Genomic DNA, 15,755 nt, shown 5'->3' with positions numbered 1-15,755 from the left:
GGTATTTTCATATGGAAAGTGTTCCTACAAGTGCAATTATGAATTCATTCCAGATTGTGTTGACTTTTCCTTAACTTTATAACTACTTAATGAGTAGGTAGTGAAATGAGAAACACAGCCCGTCTTACAGGGAAGAGAATTTAAATTACATACCTCCCTTCATTTATGGTTTCAGATACAAGTACAATAGCAACCTGCAGTGAAGGAGAATAGTATTACAGATCCTTCTTCCCTGGGCTTTTTCCTTACACCAAAACAGGGTGGTATTCAGGTGAAACTAGTGTGTGGAAAGTAATTTAAAGGCAAACCAAGAGGGTTGATGTTCTCTTCTGGGCCACAGCAGACATCTCCAATGGCCATGGTTCCCCTTTCGTCTGTGTCTGTGTGTCCTTATTATTTGCTCCCAGGACAGTGTCCTGATAATGGCTTTCAAATTTGCTTTGTCTGATGACTTCTGGATATGGAGACATAGACCACCCAATTTATAAAATTAACGAAAGAAGTCGTCATCCTGGTTGACTGATATGACATACTCCCATGTCTATTATACAAAATGACCACTGGGTAGCCAGGAAAAAAAAAATTTAATGAAAATGTTAAAAAAAAAAAAAATTCCCCTCGCCCCTTTTAAAGACCCCTGAAGCTCTAGTGGTGATAGGAAAAACTTTTTCAAGCCACCAGATTAAGTCAATGGTGCTCGGAAAGAATATTAAAAATGGCCACCCAGAGTGGAAATGCCTAAATGAGGTGTCATGGATGACAGCTTGGGAACTATGGTTACCTCCAAAGCATCATGTGACCATTTGAGTGATACTGATGACCACAGTAGTGATAAATTCTGTTGACCTTAGACCTCAGGGGTTTGCTGACCCAGGAGAAATCTCAGAGGGGAAAAATAGCACCAGCAAAAAAGAAACAAAGAGGCTCTCAGAAAGAGGCTCCCAATCTGCCCTGCAGACCAAATTCTCGATTTCTCACTGCTGGGAATGTGTGCTTCCTGGGAACTATTATATACCTCCAGGAACACGCCACATCTCAGACCAGTTAATAAACAAAACTTTATTTTCCTTTAATACAAAAATTAAATAGCAAAGTTTTTTTTTTGTACAGTGATAAATTAGAAATTTACAGTACAGACATCAATGCAGACACACGTTTGTACATCCTTAAAAGCAGGGTCCACTTCCTTTGACGTTCAGCAATTCATCAGGGCACGTGTAGCAGGGCTTTGCCTGGTACCTGTATGTCGAACATCTGAAAGTCCCCGGGGTTGGCCTCAAGGTGGCTGGAGCTGCAGGGCAGCACGGGGGCCCAAGGACAGGCCACAGGGCGTCAGCCTGCCCGCTGCACAAGCAGGCCGAGGCCCGGTTCGTCTTGTCACGTGTCACACTTGATAGTTACTCCACCCTTCCTGCAAAGAGTTCAAGGGGCCTTCATCCTCAGACCTTCGAAAGTCTCACAACATCCCTGTGAGGTAGGAAAAAATTCTGAACCACCTAGATGCCCCACTGGGGAGAGAGCGAGAGAGCAGCCTCTCTCTCCCAAAGTGCACAACCAAGTTGGGGCCCGAGCCCATGAACAGGACATGGAGAGGAGCACATCCTGGGGGAGAAGATGGACCAGGCTTCGGGAAGCAGAGCTGCTCCCACCCCTCTTCTCAGAAGCCCTTCTGAGATAACAGTGATCAGATCCTGAATATCGCAGGAGATCAGGGGGCCACCAAAGCCTGGAGGACATGGCTCACAGAGGACCCCAAACAGGCCCTCTCCGAACTGCCTGGGCAAATACAGGGAATTCGCTGGTGCAAAGAAGAAGAAGGGAAATAGGTAAATCAGAAACAGGAACAGGCTGCTATAGGGCAAATGGGCCGCCCGAAGGGAAGAGGCCTGTTGGGGAGGGTCAGGGTTCACTTCCCTCTTGGTGAGAGCCAGGGTGCCGTGACCACATATGCGCATGGCAAGACTCAGCGGCAGAGAGCTCTGAGCAGGCCACAGGAAAACAAAATCCATTATTTAAGGCTCTAGTATCTGATCCTCGGTAGGAGCAAAATGCCCTTCTAGGAGATTCTAAGATCTATGACCTAGGCCCAGAGGAAAAATGATAACCTGGGTCCTTCGCCAGGCATTATACAAACCCAGAGGAGGACTCTGAACCCAAATACAAAAAAAGAATACCAGGAACCACTAAAGTCCAATGACTGGACATAATTGGCTGGAAAGGCAACTCCCTCCAATCTCTCCCATCACAGAATGAAATTCAGGACGTAGGGGGGCTCCTTCCAAAGTCTGTGCACTGTGGCTCTCCCGGCAGACTGCTGCTGGGGCCACCTCCCCTGGTGGCATCCCTGTAAACTGAGTCTGCGCACCAGGGCTGAGGCCGTCGAGCTCCTCTGTGTCCTCGGGTCCCGACTTGGTTGCTAACACAGTAAGCCCTGAATTCAGTGACCGGGAGGCTTGGGGGGGGAGGGAGCAGAGAAGACAAGAGCTCAGGGTGCTGGTAAAGTCACAATTCAGAAACTCAACACAGAAGTGTCCCTGATTCTGGCTTTCAGGGTGCAGGTGAGGGAGTGACTGGGGAGGGGAAAGTCAGAGAGCATCTCAGGGAAATAAACAGTGTCACCCCCTTCTCTGGTTTCAGGACGCGGAGCAAGCTGCCAGCTCAGAAGCCGTCTCAGAGATCAGGAAATGGGAGGAAAAAGGATATGAATCAACCAAGTAGTTCAACCAGATGGTTCTGGCCAGTTCCACCCTACCTCGTGTTCCTCTGCCCTGAAGGGTGGCCTTTACAAAGGAAGAGAAAGAGGGGTTTGCCAGAGCAGAGGGTGGACAGAGGTTCCCTTAGGCCCCGCTGAATAAAATCTCCAGAGGCCAAGGCATTTTGTGGGAAGCTCCAATCATCCCTACTTATTCTAGATTTCAAGAAAAACCCCAGCCCTAACCTTTTCCCTTGCAAGATGTCCTCAAATTCCCCTGTGCACGTCACATGGAGCACCCCAAGCCCTGTACAGCCTGCCCCCACAGCCACATGAGGTGTGGGAGTTCACATTCTTTCAGCCAGTGTTCGTAGTTTTCCTCGGGGATCTCCACAGAAGTGGTCATGAAACAGGGCTGAGGCCTTCTGTCAAAACCCCTGTAACTGACTAGCAGGGAAATCGTGGGGAGGGCTGAGAAAGACAGTAAAGGCAGAAAGACCCAGGAAGCGGTTTATGGGACGGGAGACAGTGAAACGGATGAACATTCAGAGGCCCGTCCTCCTTCCCCAAAACCAACAGCAAAATTCAGCAGACCCAGGAGCACCCTCAGTTCAGGTCATTGAGAAAAACAGAGCTTTGTACTCCTCGATGTCCCCTGAGGTGCCTAACACAGGGCTTTACACAGAGTGGACACTTGATAAATGTGCTAATAATTGACTTTTTTTTTTTTTTTAAACAAATAGCAACTTAAGAGGTGATGGAGTCATGTCAAGGTAACTGGTAACTGACCTCAGCCACAAAGCTCTTTTCCTGAAACCGTAAACACTCTCCATTGTCTGGAATGTAAAAGGAAAGGCCCAAGCCCTGATAACTAGGGCTACTAATCCAGGCTGCACCAAGGGCCACTTCTGATCAAATATACTTTCCCCTGGGGAGGCCAGAGATTTGCAGACAGGACATGCTATAAACCCAGAAAGTTGTCGGGGCACTAGCTCCAGAACGTGCGTGTAGAGGTTCACCCAAGTACTCTTATTATTATTTCATTATTCACAAATATTGAACACCTACTCCGTGCCTGTGACAAAGCCCTACAGTCGCACAGCAAGGCCAGTGCCCCACTGTACCGTCCTTCTTCCCTTTCCTGGGCCGGAGTCTCAGCACAACTCCCAAGACGCTGAGTGGAGCGTGAGTAAGGGCAGGCTCTGCCCCTGGGTGCATGCTCCAGGGCCCTGGCCAGCTCTGGGAACTGTCTGCAAGCAGCACAGGGAGTTCACATTTTGTATTTCGGAGGCGACGTAGTCTCAGATGGAGTTCAACTGGTCCTTCTGGGGATCAATTTCTCATGCTCCTGGAGCCCTGACCCAGAGTCCAGCCAAGGTACTAGGGCTCGGCGCACACACACACCAGGGACCACCCGTGCCCAGTTAGCATCTGTCCTCAAAGCCCCGAGACTTTCCCTCCCAAAAGACACAACAGACCTTATACGCATCTTCACCTCAGATGGCTCAGGAGGCCCCAAAAAGAAAGAAGAAAGGAAAGTGTCAAACCACAGACATAAAGACAGAAAACGACACACGTATCTCCAGAATCTGACCACCTATTCGGGAATGAGTCCCTGGAAATGTTTTTCCACAAAGAAAGGCGATCCAAGAGTTTTCCTACCTGTTTTTAAAAGGGGGGTGGGGTAGGGTATGAATAAATAAATGAGTCATTGCAAAGTAGCTGCTGAAGCAAAGATAGGTATGAGCTACAAGGAGAGCAACCTGTGACACTGTCAACAATTTGTCCCAGAGAGCTGGTGATTAGAAGGCCTAAGGCAGGTTAAGAGAGAGTCCAGTTACAATTTTAAAAGAATTGCAACTTTTTGAGAGGCTGCTAGGGGGGTACCCCATTGTGAGGAACATAAAGCATAAATTTTAAAAGCTCTGGATACCCCTGCAAAAGGCAATTAAGACCTGTGCTGTTAAGAGTTTGCAGTTCATTTCATATGGTCTACACTTTATTCCCTACTAACCAATCAAGCTCCTGGCTGGAATTCTGGAGATTCATTAAGCACCATATAAATACTCCAGGCCACACTGCCTCCAATGAAATCTTATAAGGAGCCTTTGCCAATTACTAGGAAACAATTACGCACCAAGTAGTTGGATTAGCTGTCCTTAGTTCTCTCTACAAAACAGAAAAGTCTTCATTGTGGGTAGTAGACTAGACTGATAACATTCTTATGCTAAAGGAAAGAAAGGCACTATCATTCTGAGAATGCAAGCTGACCATAGTTTTTAAAGTCAGTTGAGTATACTATTATGTCATGGTGCAAGAATGTGCTTTTAATTGTAATTGACACACACAAATTACACAGCTAATCTGTGTGAACGCAAAGTTGCCAAGAAACTTAACATTTTAGCTCTTCCAGACTGGCGTCTGCATAGATGCAATCACACAAAGTAAAATATATTAAGTCCCCATTGCTCAATGCAAGAGGTCTCCCGGTCGGTAAGGTAAGTCAACTTGATAAATCTCATTTTCCTCTGAATTAAATGATTGTCAGAAAGTGAATCACCCTTACTTTCCCCCTCATTAGGCATGCTGCAGTGCAAAAAAAAATCCTATAAAAATACCTATTTTGAGTCATTAATGTAAAATGAAGAAAACAGCAGCAGCCTAGAACAGGGATGTTGAAATTTAAGAGGAAGAGAGAGAAGAAAAATCCACTGGACACCTTATGTGTGTTTGTACAGTACTTCTGTTTTTTCAAACAATTCTGTCTTACGACAAAGGCACTGAAAGATTCTGACACCACCTCTTAGGAGAACAATCCACAAAGTTCTAAACAGCAGACTGTGCACCACAGAAAATGTTTATGTTAGATCAGCCCAACTATAAAACTCTTCTAACACTTGTCTGAACCCAGTGTCTCCAGTGTTTATAGATTGCTTTGCTATCTGAAAGACCCAGTTAGTATCTAAGATTTTAAGGGTTAAAAAAGTTAATCTTTCTCCCTGCGAGTTACCTACTCACAGCTCAGATCTCACTCTACAGGGAAAAGCAGCTTCGCCCTGGATGCTCCTGGAATCTAGGCAGGACCTCCACGCTCCAAGCTGCGAACTGCTAAAGTGATCAATGTTTTGATTTTTCACAGCTTTGAAAGCCTCTAACTGGCTTTTCCATTGTGGATCATTCCAAAGTCTGCAGCAAAATCCTTTTATGATGCTGGGGAGTGGGGGGGGGGGGGGCAGGAGGTGGTGGCTTAGAGGGGTCACTTAAGTGTTGCCAGTCTGCTCAAACTGAGATTCACTGCAGGAAACTTTTAGTCGCACTTGCACCAAAATGCTAGCATTCCCCACCCCCCACCCCCAATGCCTTCAAAATTTGGAAAGCGTGGAGCCCAGTTAGCCTTATACCACAGTTTCGTTGCCTTTCCCAGGCTTCACCCAACCATTACCCCGCTTTTCTCTCTTTACCTTCCCAGAATTCACCAATCTGTTAGAACACTTCTGCCAGGTGTGCAGAGTTTTGGCAGACCAAATCCACATGCCTGAAGTGATGCCCACCAGCAAAGACATAAAAATTTTCAACATTTCCACTGCCATATTGGAGTCATCTGCAGAATACCGGAAGAGCGCCCAGTTGGAGATTTCATAGAAATAACAGGCAATCACACAGGTGGCAGGCACTGTGTATAGGACTGAGAAGACCCCAATCTTGACCATCAGCCTTTCCAACTTGTCCGTCTTTGTCCCATCCTTTTGCAGATTGGACCGAATTTTGAACAAGGCCACTAAACCGGCCGCGATGAACAGAGTTCCGATCACCAAGTAAGTGAAGAGGGGAGCCACCACAAAGCCTGTGAGGGCATCGAGGTTTTGGTTCCCGACGTAGCACAGGCCAGTCAGTTCATCCGCATCCACCAGTCTCATAATCAAGATGACAATGGTTTTCACAGCAGGGATGGCCCAGGCGGCAATGTGGAAATAAGAGCTGTGCATCTCAATGGCCTCATGACCCCATTTGAGTCCCGCTGCCAAAAACCAAGTGAGTGTCAGAATAACCCACCAGATGGAGCTGGCCATTCCAAAAAAGTACATCAGCAAGAAAATGATTGCACATCCTGTGTTCTTAAGTCCTTCTTGGATGAGAACAGGTTCTGCTGCCTCTTCAAAATCGCAGGATATCCTTTCCCGGCCCACGGTCAGCCTGACAATATAAGCAATGCTATAAATATTATAGCACATACTGAGAAATATGATGGGGCGCTCAGGGTAGGAAAACCTGGAGGAATCGATCAGGAAGGTGAGCACCGTGAAGGCGGTGGAGATGAAGCACAGACTGGCCCACACGGCCATCCAGATGTCTGTGAACTCCTTGGCTGAGCGGCTATACAAGCCAGCATCATAGCCACACTTGAGAACACAGTTCAGGCTCCTTTTCACCCAGATGTATTGATCCGAGTTGGTGCCTACGGAGTGGCACTCTTCCCCAGGCTGCATGGGGGTTTTGTGAGGTAATGGCACCTCCTCATCACCTGGCCCTTCCATGCACATGTGGTTGTGGTCATTCTGGGGTGGGAATTTGCTGCAGTTCAGGCTCTCTGGCCAGGCAAACCCAAATTCCTTCAGGACGGGTTCACAGCGCCTCTTGACTGAAAGACACATGCCGCCGCATGGGCCGATGGGGATGTTGATCTTCTCTGTGCACATTGGCACATAAACCGAACAAAGGAAGAACTGGAAAAGTAATGAAATGAACAAAGAAAACAATGACTTGGAAGTCTGACCAAACGCTTGCACGAAGCGGAGTTGAATGCTTCCAGGCAAAGTACATACCGACTTTTAAACCAGCTATTGGATAGGGACTCTGACTGCTTACTCTGACCTCAGACTAGGGTGCCTAAAAAAAACCGTTGCTTGCACACTTTGCTTCTTGGGGTTCTAGCAATCCTTTCCCAGAAAACATAAATAAATAAACATATTAAAAGGACCTAAAGGATTACATAATCCCTTTTTTGCATAATGCTTAAGAAAATAAACCTTAAGACTTGACTTTGCGTCTCCCTCTTTGAAAGAGCTGAACAGACTAATTGAATGACTGAGTCATTTCAGTGATGGGGTAATCTATTTTTGTCCTCATTTCTTTATCACCATAAAAATAAATGTTAAAAAAAATGTAGATCCAGCTTTTCTCCTATTAATATTCTCTCTTTTCTCTACTTTACTTTATCCCCTAAAATTTATTTTTTTAATCAGTCCCATACTGAAACAGAAAATGTCCTAATTGAGACACTAGTAGACCCAAGGATGGGATGCAGGTTGAGGTCTCTGGTCACCAGGGCTTTGTTTGGGCAGGTTTCCTCAATGAATAATAATGAAACACAATAGGAAAATATAAATGTGAAGTCCCTGGAACTGCAGTACCAGCAGGGGAGAGTCCAGTTGCTGTCCTCAATTCTTCCAGCATTGATAAACAGTCGGCTTGGCTCCTTACAGATGTTGTCTATGAAGTCTAGAGTTACAAGTAACTATTTTCCAGCATGTAAAGGGATCCAGTCCTGTCCTTCAAAACAGCTTGGCTGCTTCCCCAGGATACATGTAATTAAAAATATATATCCCTGCAAAAGCTGTTTCTCCAACAAAATTGCCACTGATGTCAGGATATGTGCTGTTTCCAAACTGAGAGCTAGAGGATCATTTCTTAAGCTTTTATAACCCAGTTCTAAAGTTCTGAAAACTCCGAAGGGACATTTCAGCAGCAACAGGTCTAATCCCAACCATCTTTCTGAAACCACAGTCCAACTTTTAAAATGACCTATGTAAAAACATGCACCTACTAAGTAAGCTGCCTGCCTGTTTCTTATCTCTCAGAAGTTACAACCAGAACCACGGATTTCTGAAGCTTTCAGCCTGGACAACTACCCTCTATTTTTTTTCCCAGGTTCTCTGCTGTCTAAATTTCTAAAACTCACTCGTCACCTCACCAACCAAAACACAACTAGTGCTAACCCTTTTTTAAAAATCTCTTTCAGTTCCTTTTTTAAAAAGTGAATAGGTTGTTGGTTTTGTAAGATTATAATCATGCTGTATATGCAAATTATTTCTTCACCTATTGTAGACTGAGCATTTTCTCTATCATTACAGAAGCTTTAAAATTTTTACCGACTGAAAAAAAATCTTCTAATATACAAAATACCTTCCTGGAGCTTGACCACACACTATCACCTTTTCCCCAAGCTGTGTTTTCTCCCCACCAAATCCTAAATCTGCCCTCAACCCTGAGGATCAAAATGATCTCAAGCCACCCAACCATTCCTTCCTGCATGACCTCTAAAGTCATGCAGGACGACGCGAGGAAAGGCCACTCCGCAGAAAACGAAGCAGTGGGGTTTCATTTAATAACCCACCCCCAAAATATGGGGGAGAAAGGAGGTCGGAGAGGGAGGAGAAGTTCCCGGCTCCTTATCTCTCCTTCCAAGTCTTAGTTGCAGCTGGCGGCCCTGCTGGGGACTCGCCCACCGAGCAGCGGCAGCCAGAATCCTTGGCAAAGATAACCCTCAGCTCCACTGGGGTTAGGGGCTTGGCCAGACACGGGTGAGCAGGGGAGAAAAACGGAAGGGCGGGGTGTAAGAGTGGGTTCTTTCGCAGGCCAGACGACTTACACAACGTTTTGGCTTCCAGTCCCTGAGAAGGGACAAAAAAGTGAGGGTGGAAATCACTTTTCCAGGATAGTTTTACCCTTCAGCCTTGGAAGGGGGCAGGGGGCTTGGCTTGGCAAGGGCTTCACGGAGTTAGTTTGGGACGTCCCCGCCCAAGGGGTCCCGTCCCGCCAGGGGGTGGGGGTGGGGGTGGGGGCGCCCACCTGCAGCTGGCTGGAGCAGCCGTACTGGATGAGCGGCGTGAAAGTTGTCAGCTGCAGCTCGGCGTCTGTCTGCAGCTCGTGCCCCACCAGGTTGGGCATCTTGGTCACGTTGTAGCCCAGGTTCTGGCACATGGAGATGCGGATGGGGTCGCAGCGCCGCTCCTCCTCGTCCCCGAAGCCCCGAGCTGGCTCCAGGAGCAGCAGCAACGGCAGCAGCAGCCGCAGACTGAGATCGATGCCCCCGGGCGCCCCCAGGACGCTCGGCACTGCGCCCCGCCAGGCCATGGCCAGAGCCGGGGGCAGCGGCGGCGGCGGGGGGGCGTCCAGCAGACACCCCCAGTTTGCACGGGGGCGCCGGCTGCCCGCGCTGCTCCCAACTCCCGGGAATGGAGTGTGATAAGGCGCCAAGGGCGAAGAAGGGGCAGCGGCCGGGTCTCTGGCAGCTGCGCGCGACTGTATGGGATATTAGACGCCCGTGGCCGGGGCCGAAGGACAAACTGCGAGGGGCATGGCTGCAGGCAGCGAGCCCCCAACCCAGCGCCGGCCCCGTCCGCTCTGCCTCTCGGCGAAACCCGCCAGCACCCAGCGCCGCGCCGCTCTCACCGCCCGAGCCCTGCGCGGCGCTAGAGGTTGGCTGGGCGGTGGCGGGGCGGGACGGACAGTGCGCCTCTCCAATGGCCGGGCGCCGTGGGCAGCGAGGGGCGGGGACGCTCTGCCGCTGGAAGGGTCAGGCCCCCGCCCGCCCGCCAGCCCTCCTCCCCCGCCCTTCTCTCCCTCCCTCCCTCCCGGAGCGCCCCGCCCGGCTTCCCGGCTCTCACTTTCCTCCTACCCGGTTCGCGGCGCTCGGGGGCCAGGCAGGGATGGAGCCGAGTTGCTCCAGCCGGGCCAGCCTGCCCCCACCTCTTCCAGGTGAGAAATGCTCCCAGATCAGTCGACTCCCTTTCCTTCCACTCTTCCGGCTGTCACCTCGGCCCGTGGCTACCTATCAGGCAGAGAAACGTACACAAAGAACACGGGCTTTAGATTTACAAAGACTGTGGCTTTAAATCCTGGCTGTGTAACCTTCAGCAAATTGCTCAATCTCTCGGCGTCAGTTTCCTCATCCGTAAAGAGACTTGGGAGGATTAGAGGTAATGCGTAAAACGCTTAGCCCCGTGCCTGGTACAACGCAAGCTCGCAGCTATTTTCACTGCTAACTTGCTTGGGTTGGAGCCGGGCCGCGTCTCCCCGCCCCCAGACTCGGCCCGACCTGCGCCCGGGAGCTGCCTGTCTCCAGCCGCGAGTGGGGGAGGCGCCCCGGAGCAGCCGACCAGCCGACGGTCTCGCGCTCCGATTTCCTCACCGTATGAAATGAAATTCCACAGGGGGATTCAAAAGGAAATGAGACCGGGACGCTCCGTGCTTCTCGGCCCGCCGCCCTTCCTGTGTCGAGGACACGGTTTCTAAATAAGGTTGGGAGGGTGAGAGGGCGGGAGGGGAGAGGCTTGACCTGTGCACAGGAGGCGAAGAAGGCGCACAACCACCGAGGGTACCCTCCCCCAGCCTCCCGGGCATCCCTCCCCTGCAGCCTTCATCTCTAACTTATTCAGCTGCTGCGAAGGGTCCTGGAAGTCTGGGGATCATGCGACCGCTGTTTTGGTCCAGTTCCCCCCAACACACACACACATTCCCAACCCTCCCCCACCCCACTGCCCACCCCTCGGGTGGAGGTTTGTGCTAGTTCACCCTTTTCCTTTCCAGTCAGACCAGTAGAACCCTCAGCAGGTGGATTTCTAAGCCATTTACTTATTGCTTGACTGTGGTGAAGCTACTGTGCCTCTCTGAGCTTCAAATGGGCCATCTGTAAAATAAGGAAATTCATGTCTTCCCCACACAGTTGTTTTAAGAGTTAAATGAGAGAATGCCCCTAAATCATTTAGCACAGTGTCTGGCACATACAAAGTAAGTGCCAAATAACTTGGTTTTTGTCATTGTGAGGTGACCTCCTGCTTTCCAGCCAGGTCCCAAAGACATCTCCTTGCTGCCCAGGTCTGAAGATCTGGATAAAGAGCTTTCTACTCTCCTCTTGAGATCTTTTGAGCAACACTTGCCAAGGTTTTCCTGGGCCTTGGTGACAGGCACCAGATTTGTATGCATGTTTGTATCCTCTATTTCAGCCAAGTCTGGCAGATGGCAGAGGCTGGATACAAGTTGGAAGGATATCTGTTCCACTCCTGTGGTGCTCCTATTTTGCCTTATAGCTTTAGTTTTCATATACTGTCAACTAGACTCAGCTGAGGGCAAGAATGGAATCAACTTGTTTTGGTCTTTGGCTCTGTACCTAGAACTGTGTTGGGCACATAAAAGCTGCTTTGTCTCCCGCCATCATCACAACCTCCCAGGGAAGGAGACTCTATTAGCCTCTTAAAGAGATGACGAAACTGAGGCTAGAACCAAAGTAATAGTTAGAAAATGGAAGACCTTTCCAAAAAAAAAAAAGAAAAGAAAAGAAAATGGAAGACCAACCAAACCAGGGCCCAAGGAGGCCCCTCAAAGATGGGAGGCAGGGTTTTTTTCCCTAGCAATATTCCCAGCTGGAAGTCTACATACTCAGGAGTAGGGTTGACTCTTCCGTTTGTGCTGAGTAATGCAGGAGACCATAGGCCCACAGAGATGAATAAATGATGAGATGAATGAATCCAATGAACAGATGATCCCCACCCTCTAGGAACTCACAGGAGGAGACAAAGAAGGAACAGACAACTGTAACTCAATGTGGTAAGTGCATAGAGAATTGTGGGTGAATTGAGGGTGGGGGTAGCTGAGGTTACAGGGCTGTGCAGAGGCAGATGGCCTGCAGGATTCTGAGCTACTCAACAAAGCAGAGTTAGTGTGCAATGGGCACTTCTCCTGACACATTTGCAGGAAGGGGAGGAAGGCTTGCCGGGTACTGACGGTATATGTGCATGGTTTATTGAAGGATGAACTCTGCGAGGTCAAAGAGCAGCACAAGGCCTGGCACAAGAGGCTACACCATCAGTGTTGAGGGAAGCCATACTATTATCAGACCAACAACCAAGAACTTCCATAGAACACTTACTCTGGGCCGGATACTGGGTTACATGCTTTCTGTGCATTATCTCATTTATTTCACTCAGCAGCTTGAGAAAACTGATGTTTTGAGGGGTTAAGCACTTTGTTCAAGATCACACAGTAAGCGACAGGGGACTCAGACGCATGCCTGTTTATGGGCATGGTACTGCTGTCACAGTACTGCGTGCGCTTCACCTAGTCCCTGGTTAGAGATGCCCCTTTTGCCATCTGGACTTTTTCTTCCTAGCCCCAGCATCCCTGCCCTGGCTTGCATGAAGGACTGTCTCCTTGGAGAACGCTGGAAGAAGCCCCTTCCCGGGCAGAAGCTTTTCCTGTCAACAGCTTTTCTTTCCCCGGCATGGAACTCATCACAGGTATTTTCCAGAAAAGAAAGCCAGGGGAATCACATTTCAGTCTGCATGTGGAAAGAAAACAAAGACCACGACTTAGAGCTCAGTCTGAATGGCCCGGAGCCCCTCAGCCTCTCCTCTCACAGAGCGGTTTACACAGTCGCCAGTCTGCTCCCAGTGACAGGCCTGGCATGTTTGTCTTTGTTGCAGAAAACACTTCCCTGAGGGAGTTCCACGCCAAGGACTCTACACCCTGTGATAGGCAGAGCATTTAGGAGAGGAGCAGAAGATGGGGACAGGGGAATGGAACCTTCCATTAACCTAAAGGGCAGGCTGTGGGCCCCTAGTGGCTCTGGCCTGAGGGCCTGGGCAGCTTCCTCTGTCCACTCTCTGAGTAGGAAGGAGGCAGCCACTTTGGAGCTACAACAAATGTGACTTCAGCAGGCCAGTTGGAGGGCTCTCTATTTGCATCTAATGAGAGGCTGGGTTCTAATTAACTCCTGTGATGTGTTAATTTTTCAACCTGACATTTTCTGCTCTAATAGATTCTTGTAATGGTTTCTAAATTAAAGGCTGCATTTGAAGACTAGGGTTTAGGTTAAAAATCCACCACCTAGGGGGGTAGGGAGCTGTAAACATCCTTTCCCTCCTAAGGAAAACCTCTCATTTGCAGTTCTTTGCTAACCCAATTAAGTACTGAAGTAGTCACCCCAGAGCCTGCTTTTTATTTCCTGCGAAACAATCCAACTAATCCATATTCAGTAGCTTCCAAGAGAAGTCTTATTCCAACCACTCATGAAGAAACCAGCTTCTTTGAATATGGACAGAACATTTAGAACTCACAAAGAGCAGTCTTGATAGAAAATGCAAGAAAATGGTTCATTATTATCCTGTTTGGTTTTTGAGGGGAAAATTCGCTGGGACCAAAACCTCATAAGGACTGGGAATTTATCGTGGAATAAGAGAAGCACGGGGAGAAGCCAGGTCACATCCCATCAGTTTATAGATGGTCTGGGTGCTACATCTCCCTTGGCACCCAAACTAGTTATGAAACAAAAACATGTGTCCTGAGTAAAGCAGGAGGGAACCCTAATCTCGCTCAAAGTTGAGGAATCCCAGGCCCCAAGAGGTTCAGTAACGGCTCTTAAGTGGCAGAGCCAAACCCCCGACTTCTTATCACTTGCACCACTAGCCAGGGAAGAATCAAGTCACCAGAGAGCTCTTGAATGTCAAGGAATCAAAGCCCTGTTGTTCCTCCTACCAAGCATAAGATGGTACAGAGGACATTCTTTTTTTTTTAAATTTTTTATTGTTATGTTAATCACCATATATTACATAATTTGTTTTGGTGTACTGTTCCATGATTCATTGTTTGTTCATAACACCCAGTGCTCCATGCAGAATATGCCCTCCTCAATACCCATCACCAGGCTAACCCATCCCCCCACCCTCCTCCCCTCCAGAAACCTCAGTTTGTTTTTCAGAGTCCATCATCTCTCCTGGTTCGTCTCCCCCTCTGACTTACTCCCCTTCATTCTTTACAGAGGACATTCTTATTTGTTGGTGGTGATGGTTTAATATACAGATGGGCAACTGTGAACCTGCGCAGCAGGCAAAAAATACTGCTAACACACTTGGTACCTCTGCAACTTCATTTCATTTCAGTATCCGTCAGTCAAACCAGTAGCAAATGTTTAATGATAGGTTCTTGTGGACATGTCACTGAGCAGTGTCCTGGGAGGTATGGAGGCATTAGAATGTGGTTCCTGCCTCCAACAAGCTTACAGTCACATTAGAGGAGACTAAGACAGGAGACCCAGAGTGAAACTTATTTATAATTAAGTGCTTTTTCTTGAGCTCCCTTACTCATTATAAATTTGGGTTTTTGTTTCGGTATCAGTTTTGGTTTGGCTTGGTTTTGATCCCTTTCACAGTCCTTCAAGGTCAGAGGCTGTGTCTTCTTCACCATTGTGTTCCTGAACAGCAAAGGAGATACTACCTGGCCTGTCTGCAGCCCTCAATAGATGCTTGTTGAATAAATAAATGAATAGTTCAGGCTATAAGTGCTCTAATTCTTCAGAAAAAGAGAGCCTTCATTATGTTCTGGGTATAGGAGGCCATCAAAATGCAACCCGGCTGGTTCCGGAATGATGGTCAAGTCTACTCTACAGGCCACGCCTACAAGACAGCTTTCTGCTTTCTTCACAATTCGGAAGTTTTGCCAATCACTTATCGTCCTTTTCTGTTTTTTTCTGCAGATTCTTAAATATTTTAAGGTAGAAAAATGTCTTGGCTAGAATTGTTGTTTGATTCAGAAGCCTGTTTCTAAACTTCATGAATCAGCCCAAGATATTTTCTTATCACTGTTCATTGGCTAGTTGACCACTGATCTCAATATGGTCACCTGAAGGCATTAGGAATCATATAGGCCATATGTGCAGGAGTATCCAGCCAAAGAGTTATAATAAGTCAGGAGATCACCTGTAAGTAGTAAGTTTGTAGAAAAATTGAAATGTGAGTCTAACTATGAGGGGTGTGTGACTTTCCAAGAAACCCAGGGAAGCATGGAAGGGAAAGCACCTGTAATAATATCTCTCACAGGCAGCATTCTCATCAGTTGATACAGGTGAGAAATGAACAGTAATAAAAATAATGCTAAATAATGAAAAAGTGTGAACTGGCCACCTGCTGTGGATAAACATGAACTAGAGTAGACAAGGTGTCAGGTGGTGGTTTTAAAACATAGCCTCAAGTTCTTTGACATTCCTCCCATTGAAGGGCAGAGTTTATAT

General features: G+C 48.0%; 1 protein-coding gene and 1 pseudogene across 5 annotated transcripts; one reads left to right on the top strand and one right to left on the bottom strand.

The window, feature by feature from the left end:
* Positions 1-1,035: 1,035 nt before the first annotated feature.
* FZD4 (frizzled class receptor 4) lies at positions 1,036-10,950 on the bottom strand. Of its 5 annotated transcripts, none has more exons than XM_027578416.2 (4): positions 10,884-10,950; positions 10,371-10,523; positions 9,542-9,994; positions 1,036-7,416 (listed from the first exon to the last, which is right to left on the bottom strand). In XM_027578416.2, exons 3-4 carry the CDS (start codon positions 9,824-9,826, stop codon positions 6,088-6,090), a joined length of 1,614 nt encoding a protein of 537 aa, XP_027434217.1. In that variant the 5' UTR covers positions 9,827-9,994; positions 10,371-10,523; positions 10,884-10,950; the 3' UTR covers positions 1,036-6,087. The 5 variants fall into 5 exon arrangements, with proteins under 5 accessions (XP_027434217.1, XP_027434215.1, XP_027434216.1 ...); XM_027578414.2 differs by lacking the exon at positions 10,884-10,950 and adding an exon at positions 10,700-10,874; XM_027578415.2 differs by lacking the exon at positions 10,884-10,950 and adding an exon at positions 10,791-10,874.
* Positions 10,348-15,755, top strand: part of LOC113913922 — a 30,623-nt pseudogene continuing 25,215 nt past the window's right edge.

Source organism: Zalophus californianus, chromosome 11, assembly GCF_009762305.2.
Source record: "Zalophus californianus isolate mZalCal1 chromosome 11, mZalCal1.pri.v2, whole genome shotgun sequence".
NCBI classification, from domain to species: Eukaryota; Metazoa; Chordata; class Mammalia; order Carnivora; family Otariidae; genus Zalophus; species Zalophus californianus.
The sequence above is the reverse complement of the archived record's forward strand: the minus strand, read 5'-3'. Positions and strand labels throughout refer to the sequence as shown.